Source organism: Cervus canadensis, chromosome 20 (genome assembly GCF_019320065.1).
Source record: "Cervus canadensis isolate Bull #8, Minnesota chromosome 20, ASM1932006v1, whole genome shotgun sequence".
NCBI lineage: Eukaryota > Metazoa > Chordata > Mammalia > Artiodactyla > Cervidae > Cervus > Cervus canadensis.
Window position 1 is genome coordinate 39,997,366 of NC_057405.1, and position 12,960 is coordinate 40,010,325.

At 40.2% G+C, this 12,960-nt stretch overlaps 1 protein-coding gene across 1 annotated transcript in view; it reads right to left on the reverse strand.

Annotated features, from left to right (window-relative positions):
- Positions 1-8,314: 8,314 nt before the first annotated feature.
- Positions 8,315-12,960, reverse strand: part of LOC122422711 (ubiquitin-conjugating enzyme E2 R1-like) — a 9,599-nt gene continuing 4,953 nt past the window's right edge. The window contains 3 exon segments of the mRNA XM_043439329.1: positions 8,315-8,589; positions 8,592-8,799; positions 8,802-9,138. Of these exon segments, the coding sequence (XP_043295264.1) occupies positions 8,315-8,589; positions 8,592-8,799; positions 8,802-9,138 (820 nt within the window).

Genomic DNA, 12,960 nt, shown 5'->3' on the forward strand with positions numbered 1-12,960 from the left:
TCTCCAACGCGTGCAAGTGAAAAGTGAAAGTGAAGTCGCTCAGTCATATCCAGCTCTTCGAGACCCCACGGACTGTAGCCCACCAGGCTCCTCCATCCATGGAATTCTCCAGGCAAGAGTACTGAGTGGGTCGCCATTGCCTTCTCCAAAATATAGTCATAGTAAAGAGATAAATGGTTTTTAAGACGTTCGGCAGGGAATAGGATGTGGTCAGTAGGAAATGCCCAAAATATTTTTAGGTACAGAATTATTTTTCATTATACTATAATGGTGAATACAAAATATAAGACTGTAGTAGTAAAATACATAGAACTTTACAACATAAAGAGCAAACATTATGTATCAAATAAAAAGTTATTTAGGAGGTTTGAGGATCTCAGGATGTAATACAGAATGTGACAAAAATAATCTAACAGTACTACAAATGAATAAACCAATCTCATTGGAGAGGGTGGGAGAATATGGAGTTGACTTAAGCAATTTTGGAAATTAGTGAGAGACTTTAAAGGCAAAATGAACTGTACACACAACCGCACTCTACTCGATAAATTTGTTTCCCTTGAGGGTGGGTATAAGTCAATAATAAGAAATAGTTATTTGCATATGCTGGAACTGAACATTTAAGTAAATGGGTGGTAGCAGAAGTCAAGTTTCTCACTATTTGGTTGGGAGGTTACAGATAAGCAAGTGAAAAAGCTAAAATGAGCCTTGATAATGAGTTTGGGTTGTAGATATCGGTATATACTTGTGCTTAGTTTAATACAGGGAGAGATGGCTATCCATGTAAGTATATTTAGATATATGTATACATATAGGTTAGTTGTGAAATGAAGTGAAAGTGTTAGTTGCTTAGTTGTGTCCCACTCTTTGGAATCTCATGGGCTGTGTCCCCTCCCTAGGCTTCTCTAGGGTACCCTATACGTAGGATAATGTAATTATCCAAGCAAGAATACTGGAGTGGGGAGCCATTCCCTTCTCCAGGGGAGCTTCCTGGCCCAGGGATCGAACCTAGTTCTCCTGCATTGCAGGCAGTTTCTTTGCCATCTGAGCCAGGTTAGTATACATACATATATCTCATTTGAAAGAGCCTAGAATCAACAACACCCTAACAGCAATATACAAACCCAGTGCCCAGATTGGTTTCTAAAATCACAATCCAGCTAAAGAAACTATGACTCCTTAGAGAAGTAACTGGTTCTAGGACTAGGTGTAAAAAACATTAAAAGATGCACATGGGGTACCTTCTGGTGTCAAAAAGTAAGGAAGTGCTTGGGGAAAAAAAGCTATATTAATGGCAATATGTCTAAAAGACATAGGAGTCAACTGGAAGAGCTCCCAATGGCCACAGCTGAAAAAATGTTATTAACGGCAACAAGGTAAATAAAGTTGCATTGGTTTATAACCCAAAAGATGAAATAAATATCCAAAATGATACATGTGAATGAATTAATGTATGCATTATTATAAAATACATGGATTCACAGGTTTTGCAAAATTGTTAGGGTAAACCAACATTTCTTAGGCTGAGGCTCTTGGAATGACTCCAAGAATAATATAAAACTGACCCCCTAGGGAGCTACCACATCTGATATCACCACCAGTTGTACCAGTCTAGGTCTGAACTTGTGGTCACCTTCACAACAGTCTCTAGACACAGAGGGATTAGAGAATAGAAAAGGGAATGACACTTAAACTGAGGAACTAGGAATTAAGCTCTAATCATTACAGAGTTAGATCAAGTCACTGCTACTGCTACTGTTTCTCGAATAACAACAATGCAACTTACTACAGGGAAAGTCTGGCCTTCCTAACCAGTGATGAGAGCCAGAAATCACAGGATTACCTCCAACTCATTTGCACTTGGGCTTCCCTACTGGCCAGTGGTAAAGAACCCACCTGCCAATGAAGAAGACATGAGTTCAATCCCTGGGTTGTGAAGATCCCCTGAAGAAGGAAATGGCAACCCACTCCAGTACTCTTGCTTGGAGAATTTCATGGACAGAGGAGTCTGGCAGGCCACAGTCCATGGGGTTGTAAAAAAGAGTTGGACACAACTTGATGACTAAACAGTAACATTTGCATTTTCCAGTTTTTGTAAATAATGCTTTTTGTAATAAATGCATCTATTTTGTAGAATTTGAGTTACTTGAAAGTCTGGGAAATATAACTTTCAGCTTTTCAATCTCTTCAAATAGAACATTAGTGAAATAAAGCCTGAGAAAGTCAATCTAAGTATTTACCATTGCAGATTAAAGACATATTTTAGAACAAATTTCAAAGAATATCACAAATTCTCAAGTATATTTTAACTCAAAGTCAAGCAAAAATCTAAAGAATTTAATTTTGATATATAGCAACTGAATGCAGTAGGAGGTAAATGCAAATCTCTGGAATATTTTCTTTTATAAACCCTGAATATTCACTGGAAGGACTGATGCTGAAACTCCAATACTTTGGCCACCTTATGCAAACAGCTGACTCACTGGAAAAGATCCTGATGCTGGGAAAGACTGAGGACAGGAGGAGAACTGGGTAGCAGAGGATGAATAGTTAGATAACACCACCGACTCAGTGGACATTAATTCGAGCAAACTCTGGGAGATGGTGAAGGACATAGGAACCTGGTATGCTGTAGCCCAGAGGGTTGCAAAGAGTCTGACATGACTTATCAACTGACAATGACATAGACTAGAGGAGCAAGGTGTCACAGATAAAAAAAAGCTCATTTTTACATTCAGTTTTAATTTTGATGATTTTAGAAAATTCTTATGCCTCTCGAAGCACAGAAGTTTTAAGTGAATAGAATGCTAAAGACATCATTTCAAATGAAAGTACATAAATTGATCATCAAAATACATAAACTGATCAACATCATAAAAATAAAGCAGAAGTTTTGATTAACACATATATATTACAGATTGATGAATTTTCCTTAAGATGTTAAGGAAATGAAGAAAGTTTGAAAAATAAAATTTAGAAAAATTTAATGATGAATAAAAAAGAAATTTTTAAAAAATAATTTCACTGCCATTTTTGGTGCATTTCCTTACAGTTGTTCTCCTATATCATAAGTATTCTTTTTAAATAATGGAATATCCTACATTATAATTCTGTATCCTGCACTTTTTACATAGTAATGTATTTAAGCACTTTATAGTATTAAAATATAAAAATCAGCAACTTGATAGCTACACAGCAACTTTTATATGTACAAAACATAATTCTTTTCTACTCTTTTGTTACTATTTGAATTTATTGCAACTTTTCACTATTATAACAATGTGCTCTCTCATGAACATCTATTTCATCCAAATCTTTTAATGCAATTAGTATAACATTTCTCACAAATTTCTTCCCAAAGGTTTCTTCCCTTCTAGTACTTTTAAAGAGCATGTTTTTTAAAAACTTCTTGTATGTTAACCAAACTGTCTCTCATCCCGTATCACTAAAAATTATACAATTTTTTAGAAAGAAAATGACAGACTTTAAGAGACATTCTGGCCCAAGGCCTGAAGTGAAAAAAGTCAGTGATTTTATATCTGGGAACCTGAATGTAAAAGATAAGGGTTGAAGAATTGTATTTATCACAGAATTGATGATACATTTTTCTGAGAGAAGTAGAGTTGTTATGGGACTATTGGTAAATAGTTTAAAGCATTAGTCCCACAGCCAAATGCTAAGTTTTGTACTTGATTTTGACTTATGTCAGATAACAACTTTTTTACATCAGAAAATAACCTCAAACTTTAAAATGATGGATTTTCTCTCATTTTCACCTTTGTGCTAGCATATGCAAATCATTGCCTCTTTATGCCCTTCAAATACATCTTGGAAATATGCAAATAAAGAGCTAGCCATTGCATGTGTGTGTTAGCAGTTCTATCTCCTCAGTTATTTCAAGATTAAATATAATTTTATGTTGTTTACTTAAACAGTAACTATATAATCATAACCTTTGCATAATAATTTATGATTGAGGATTTACAGCTTTACAACCATTAACTTATTAATCTTTACAACTTGCTCTGAAGGCTTAACTTGGTAACTCTAAGCATTTGTAATTTATAGATGGAGAAAATGAAATAGGCAGGTGAGATTCTTTATTTGTAATTGATATTGACTGATCTGGGAAAGAAGCCAGGACTCTGGAGTGTTCATTCTCTAGTCCGGTATCTTGGTTATAGAATCTACTGATTTATTATTTTAATTGTTACAATAACATAGCAAATTATCCAACACCCAATGTTCTATCAAATGGAACCACACACATAGGGCACTAAAATCAATGAGGTTAACAACAGTATTGCTAACATACCTTAAATTGAGGGTTTTCTGAAGCTAAACTTAATCTGTTAAATTAAAACACTAATGCTAGTGTTATCATTATGTATATTTAACTTTATTATATAACTGTAAAGTTTATAAATTGAAGCTACCTCATTTAAAGACTCTCAAATACACCTTTTTATTTTCAGAATACTGATACATAAATCAGAGAAGGCAATGGCAACCCACTCCAGTACTCTTGCCTGGGAAATCCTATGGACAGAGGAGCCTGGTAGGCTGCAGTCTGTGGGGTCGCTAAGGGTGGGACACGACTGAACGACTTCACTTTCACTTTTCACTTTCATGCATTGGAGAAGGAAATGGCAACCCACTCCAGTGTCCTTGCCTGGAGAATCCCAGGGATGGGGGATTCTCGTGGGCTGCCGTCTACGGGGTCGCACAGAGTCAGACACGACTGAAGGGACTTAGCAGCAGTAGCAGCAGCAGACACATAAATATTACAAATCCATGTTGAATAAGAGCTACTTGACAGCACTATAATTTTATTCAATGTGCAACAAATTAATTGTGACATAGTATAAGAGTATAAGACCAAGTCATGGAAGGCTGTTAGATGGGGTAAATCAGAAAATTCCAGACCTAGTGGAGTTAGGCTGTGGCATGGGATAAATACTGAGATGTGGCCAAAATGTAAGTTAACTCTTCTGTCTGAAAGGTAGATATGTGACTTTCAGTATGGAGCAAAGCAACTGATTCAAAATATAGATTGTAATGAGCTTTTGGAGAAACAGACAAATTGAGGGGTAAATATTTAAAATAGGAGAAGCTGACGGAATGTTTCAGGTTTCATAGAGCTAATAATACACATAACAACAAGACAAAATATTTGAACCCCTTAACTATGGACGGAGGTTCATGACATTGTACAAGAGACAGGAATCAAGACCATCCCCAAGAAAAAGAAATGCAAAAAGCAAAATGGCTGTCTGAGGAGTACTTACAAATAGCAGGAAAAGAAGAGAAGCAAAAAGCAAAGGAGAATAGGAAAGATACACCCATTTGAATGCAGAGTTCCAAAGAATAGCAAGGAGAGATAAGAAAGCCTTCTACAGTGATCAATGCAAAGAAATAGAGGAAAACAATAGAATGGGAAAGATTAGAGATCTCTTCAAGAAAATTAGAGCTACCAAGGGAACATTTCAGGCAAAGATTGGGCTCAAAAAAGGCTAGAAATGGTATGGACCTAACAGAAGCAGAAGATATTAAGAAGAGGTGGCAAGAATACACAGAAGAAATATACAAAAAAGATCTTCATGACCCAGATAATCATGATGGTGTGATCTCTCACACTCACCTAGAGCCAGACATCCTGGAATGTGAACTCAAGTGGGCCTTAGGAAGCATCACTACAAACAAAGCTAGTGGAGGTGATGGAATTCCAGTTGAGCTATTTCAAATCCTAAAACATGACACTGTGAAAGTGCTACACTCAATATGTCAGCAAATTTGGAAAACTCAGCAGTGGCCACAGGACTGGAAAAGGTCAGTTTTCATTCCAATCCCAAAGAAAGATAATGCCAAAGAATGCTCAAACTACTGCACAATTATACTCATCTCACACACTAGTAAAGCAATGCTCAAAATTCTCCAAGCCAGGCGTCAGCAATACGTGAACTGTGAACTTCCAGATGTTAAAACTAGTTTTAGAAAAGGTAGAGGAACCAGAGATCAAATTGCCAACATTTGCTGGATCATCGAAAAAGCAAGAGAGTTCCAAAAAACCATTTATTTCTACTTTATTGACTATGCCAAAGTCTTTGACTGTGTGGATAACAATAAACTGTGGAAAATTCTGAAAGAGATGGGAATACCAGATCACCTGACCTGCCTCTTGAGAAACCTGTATGCAGGTCAGGAAGCAACAGTTAGAACTGGACATGGAACAACAGACTGGTTCCAAACAGGAAAAGGAGTACATCAAGGCTGAATATTGTCACCCTGCTTATTTAACTTATATGCAGAGTACATCATGAGAAATTCTAGGCTGGAGAAAACACAAGCTAGAATAAAGATTGCTGGGAGAAATATAAATAACCTCAGATATGCAGATAACACCCCCTTATGGCAGAAAATGAAGAAGAACTAAAAAGCCTCCTGATGAAAGTGAAAGAGGAGAGTGAAAAAGCTGGCTTAAAGCTCAACATTCTGAAAACTAAGATCATGGCATCCAGTCCCATCACTTCACGACAAATAGATCGGGAAACAGTGGAAATTGTGGCTGACTTTTTTTGGGGGGGGGGCTCCAAAATCACTGCAGATGGTGACTGCAGCTATGAAATTAAAAGACACTTACTCCTTGGAAGGAAAGTTATGACCAACCTAGATAGCATATTAAAAAGCAGAGACATTACTTTGTCAACATAGGTCCGTCTAGTCAAGGCTATGGTTTTTCCAGTAGCCATGTATGGATGTGAGAGTTGGACTATAAAGAAAGCTGAGTGCCAAAGAATCAATGCTTTTGAACTGTGGTGTTGGAGAAGACTCTTGAGAGTCCCTTGGCCTGCAAGGAGATCCAACCAGTCCATCCTAAAGGAAATCAGTCCTGGGTGTTCATTAGAAGGACTGATGCTGAAGCTGAAACTCCAATACTTTGGTCACCTGATGTGAAGAGCTGATTTATTTGAAAAGTCCCTGATGCTGGGAGAGATTGAGGGCAGGAGGATAAGGGGATGACAGAGGATCAGATGGTTGGATGTCATCACTGACTCATTGGACCTGGGTTTGGGTAGACTCTGGGAGTTGGTGACGGACAGGGAGGCCTGGCATGCTATAGTCCATGGGGTCGCAAAGAGTGGGATACAACTGATGACTGAACTGAACTAATATCAAAGATTGGGTTCTCTTTGCTGATTTCTGGACTAATTGATAATTGACAGGCAAGCATCTGCAGGTGTGTTCTATAGCACTGAGCTAATGTGTTCAAGGCACTGAGCTAATGAGAGAGGCTATCAGTATGTAAGTTGCTTCTAGACCAAATATTATTATATATATAAAATAAAAAGTTCTGTATCAGTCAGGTTTCTCCAAGAATCAGAACCAATGGAACAAAACAAGTAGAAACAGAACCAACACATACTCACACTCACACACACACACACATATACAGTGGTTTACTTCAAGCATTTGGTTGATAGGATCACAGGGCCTAGAAAGTTGGAAATCTGTCTGGCCAGTTCACAAGCTGGAAACGCTTGGGCAGGAACTGATGCTGCAGTCTTGTGACAGAATTTCTTCTTCCTCAGGGAAATTTCAGTTTTGGTCTTTCAACTGATTGGACCATCCCCACTCAGATTACTGAGAATTATCTTTGTTTAAAGTTAACTAATTGCCCATCTTATCCTCATTTATAAAATGTCTTCATGGCAACATCTAACTTCATTTTTAATTGAATAATTGGGTACTACAGCTCAGCCAAGTTGACATGTAAAGTACCACAACTTCCTAAAACTATCTGTAAAATTTATAGTTCAGAAAACAGATGCATTAAAATCAGTATATCAATGTTTTCTAAATGAGGATGTGTGTGAAAGAACTGAAGAATATATTCTTTTGTAGGAAATATACATGTGACAGTGGAGCCTTAAATGGATTTAATCCAGAGCCGGGAGACCTGGGTTCAATCGCTGGGTTGGGAAGATCCCCTGGAGAAGGGAAAGGCTACCCACGCCAGTATTCTGGCCTGGAGAATCCCATGGACTGTAGAGTCCATGGGGTCGCAAAAAGCGGAGACGACTAGGACACGACTGAGCGACTTTCACTTTAATCTAATGATGTGCAGAAACTGTGAAAACCTCTAAGCAGTAGCTGGAGACCATAAGAGATTGCTCTAAGATTCTGCAACAGCATTGTGAGGCATACATTATTTAATATGACTAAGACATCTATGTCACCTCTGTTTTGAGGTGAAAAATTTGTGACTCTATTCCCCGGAACGCGGTGCCAGGACCCCTCATTGCCCTGGTCATCCTCATCGACCCGGAAGCAGTTTCTGGCCTCGGCCTCCCAGTCCTCGCGATGGAAGAGCTCTGAACCCTGGAGGGTGCCGGGGCCTCGTGATCGCGCGGGATGTGGTGAGCTGGGTGGGCGCGTGCACGCCGCCTGGCTCCGCCCCTGCCTTGGTCCCCCAGGACCTGCTGGCGGGTGGTGTCCGCGTGCTCCTGGCCCTGCCTCGGCTCGCATCCTTCTCTGGCCACATCACGGAGGTGTCCACGCAGGCGGGTGAGGCGTTGCGTTCGTGGAGCGGGAGATGGTGCTGGGAGGGATGGTCCTGATGCTCTGGGTGGGATCCCACCATTCGGAGGGCTGCTCCACCCTCTGGGGTCCACAGACTGGGGGCGGGGTGGAGGATGGAAATGCACGGTCCCCAGTCTCGTACATGTAGGGATGCCACATCGTGGTCAGGAGCAGGAAGACCGGCAGGGAGTGAGAGGAATCGGTGGTCGATGGGGCTCGCGAGGCGCCTGGAAGTAGCCACCCTCGTAACAGGTGTTGGGAGTCCCGGAGATGGCCGCCTCCGGATTGTACAGGTCGCCCGCATCCACCAGGGTCACGCGGAAGCCTTCTACTGGCTCCTCCTGCAGCCCCTTGAGCTCCAGCAGCAGAGTCTTCTTCGAACTGGGCCTCGGCGGCCGGGTGGGCCGTGACCTGGGTGCCCGGGACCCGGTGCTTGAAGCTGCGGGTTGAGGGCTGGTTCTGGGCCCGGGTTGGGCCGCCTGCCTCCTCTGTGCCGCCGACACTGCCACCCGGGACCCCCAGGCGCCCCACCTGCCTTTATTACTTTTATAATTGTTTCTGTTTGTAATTCACTCATTCCTTAAGTAGTTTTTGTATACTTTGTTGTATTCACGTCCAGTGAAACTGACTCTAACTCTACTCTATTTAGTGTAAAGTGAGTGAAGTCGCTCAGTCGTGTCCGACTCTTTGCGATCCCATGGACTGTAACTTACTAGGCTTCTCTGTCCATGGGATTTTCCAGGCAAGAATACTGGAGTGGGTTGCCATTTCCTTCTCCAGGGGCTCTTCCTGACCTAGGGATTGAACTTGGGTCTCCCGCATTGCATGCAGATGCTTTACCATCTGAGCCACCAGGGAAACCAGGATTTAGTGGAAACCCATGAAAAATTATTGAGTAGAGAGAACTTGCTTTCTGTCTACCTGCATTCACTCTACTCTCTTGTTTCCTCGTTTGTTCAGGTTCCTATTATGTTCCTTTTGTTCCTAAGACTTACAGGTCATGTTCCCTAGAAACAAAGCTTGATAATGGGATTCTTATGCCTGTGTTTATTGTGGGAGTACTCTCAGCAGAAAGTGAGGAAAGCAAGATATGGTGGGGGGAGAAAGAATTGGGTCTTGAGAGTGTCTCATCTGATCTCACAGTAAAGTTTTTAGGTAAAGGTACTATATAGATTTAATCCAGCTAAAGGCAGATGGAGCAGTCTATTGAAAGTCTTTGGCCAAGTTCTACCCCAGGGAGATGGGTTGGGCTGGCATGTGCCCTCACACTCAAATTAGCTTCCTTCTGGCTGAGAGAAATTCCCTAGAGAGGGGAGCAGGTGTGAGTTGATATTAGCCAACACTCACATCAGCTAGGAAACATACACTCCTCACCTTAAGTAGTATTTGGGAAGGGTACCATTAGCAACATTAGCAAACATTACAGTCTTGTCCCTGCACAACTCAGATCCACTTGCTGATTACATCATTTATTTATTTTTTTCTATCCCAGGACCAGGTGGCTTCACTGGTCAAGTCTATCCAACATTTTAAGAAAAATTAACAGCAGTCTTTCTCAAACTCTTCCAAAATATTGAAGAAAAGGGACTGCTTTCAGAGTCATTTCTTGAGGCCTGCAATATCCTGATACCAAAACCAGATAAGAACATTACCAGAAACAAAAAGCTATAGGCCAGTTGCAGAAATTCTCAAGAAAATATTAGTAAGCTGAATTCAATAATAAGTTAAAATGCATACACCATGATCAAGCGGGATTCATCTCTTGGATGCAAGGATGGTTTAACAACCTCTACATTAATAAAAGCAAAGATAAAAATCATGTGATCATCTCAAAATGTACAGAAAAAGCATTTGACCAAATTCAGCAGGAATTTTGAATTCCTTCTACAGTAGATGAGAGCCTGTTTGTGTTCTATCAGGAAGGCCAGCTGGCTTTCATACTTGATTTTCAATTGCATATTAATGATTGTAAGCCTTTCATTTTCTTTTTTTTAAATGTTACTTCACGCATTTCCTCATAATTACAATTTCCCGCATACTTGTCAAATATCTGATAGAAGCCAGCTAGTGAATTCCCTAACTGAATTATACAATTCCAGTTTACCACAGATGGAAATTTTATCAGTTAGGCTGCCACCAGTATTAATCTGTTCTCCACCTACAGTTAATGATGAAGCTCTTATTGCTATAGCCAGACTACAACTGATGATTGATGATGCTCTAAAGCCTCAGTCCTGCTTATCAGCAGTTTTAGGTGGCATACACTGGGAAGTGGACTCTGGGATGGAATTTACCATTTGTGGTATTGGTTAGGAATTATCCTCAAAATCTATACCCCTGGAAGGCAGAGGAAGGAAGCAAGATCGAGCAGAGAGAAAAGGCAAGCTGTGATGCAGGCCACTGTGCCTTTTGGCCAACGTGACAGAGAGCTCTGAAACTTAAGTGGACTCGCAGCATTGTCACATTGAGCTGAGAAAGCTGGGCATTCATGTGCTGGCTTGGATCTGTCGTCGTGAATGGGCTTCCCTGAAAGTGTGTCCCTTTCACTGAGACAACTCTTTACAGCCTAGGCATTTCTGCAGGGCACTGCAGCAGTTGGGTGAGACACTGACTACAGGTGTCAGTTCTGTGTAACATGAATTTATAGACTCCTGGAGTTACCAGTAAGATGCTGATATCATCCACTTGCCAAGTGTGTTCTTGGGGAATCCTTCCTAAAGCCATTTTCATGTGGTTTCTTTGTCTTCATATCAAGTACAGTCCTTTGACCCATTGGTGATTTCAGCAGGGGCAGTGGAATTACATCATCATTTGATCTGCCTTTGCTTTGCTTGGGTATCTCATGCCATTTTGTTTTATGAACACAGAAAAATGTGGATTTTATTGTGCAATTCCTGTCAGTGAACGAAGTAGCCTCTTTTACCTTGGTTGGGAGAGAATCAGAATTCAGAGCACGGAATGATGGGGGTAGTTGGATCCTCAGTGGGCACTACCACTGGTAGTGAAGCAACCTGCTTACACATAGGTATTGAGGAACTCCCTCTGAACTTCAACCCTGTCCCTAGTTTTCAAATGTACCTTTTGCCCTTTATCAAAGGGCTCTGTTTTCTCTGTCACTTTACCATTCCTCTGATCTTATCCAAATTATTATAGATCATTTTAATCTCAGGATTATCTGATGTTCTGTAGTGGGAGGAGTCTAGCAGTACTCATCAGCAAGCTAGCCGTATTCGTTTGTAAAGGACATGAAAACATCTGCATCAGATTGCTTTCAAATCTGAAACTCCAGCAGTTTCCAGTGAAGAACAGTATTCAGTTTCTATCATATGTCGCAAATGACATGTGATCTGTTTGCGAGCACTTTTAAAATCAGCTGGGCATTTGAGCATCTTATCCTTCAGTATGATTTGATGAGTCATGCCTGGAACCCAAGCACGTGTAAATCTTTTAACTTTTCCCTTCTCATGATCTCATCCAAAAGGGAATTCTTTGCTTAATCCCTGTTAGTCTGTCTGTCTCCATGTTGGTCCTGTGAACAGAGTGTCATGTTTATCAGTTAGACAAGGCTGTTTAAAAAGGGGTTGGTGGGAGTCAGTACTCTCATTTCAACCATTTTCATATTCAAATTAGTGTTCGCTTGCTGTGCTCTTAATATTTACTACCAAAATGGTGATTTTTGCTTAATATTTATTACCAAGAAGGGCTCAAGCAATACCACGCATGTCCAATTGAAACCTGGTAACAGATAGACATTGCTCTATGTTATTTGGTCCTGAAATAGGCAGATCTGAATTTATCCAAGCTGTAATATATGGGGAGAACTTGAAAAGGCTTTTTTTGAGGAACAAGGGTCATGGTTAGCTTTGAAGTTATGCTCTTTGCTCCCAAAAGTTGGCAACATGTTATGAATTTTCTGGTGAGGATGCTATCAATTTCCCCCTTTGTCCATACACTCTTCAACAGCTTTCTAAAAATCCCACTCAATAAAGCTGGTTATTGTCCTTTGTATTCTCCTCCACCAACTTAGTACCATCTTTCTTTTGGATAGGTGAAGAACATAGATCTTCTTGGATAGAAGAACACAGATCTCATTATTTAGCACCGTGAATGAAAACAGGTCTAGTAAATTAGGTTTGTCCCATGGTTAATTTCTTGACATACAAGAGCATTGTTAAGTAGGATGTTTGAGATTGAAGAACTTTCCCTCAGCTTCTGTCATGGTTGGTTACTAGCATTAAATTGGCTATCTTTTTTTTGATCATTATACAGTCAGTCTAAAAGTGCACATTTGAAAAGAGACAAAGAAGGACACTACATAATGATCAAAGGATCAATCAAAGAAGAAGATATAACAATTATAAATATATATGCACCCAACAT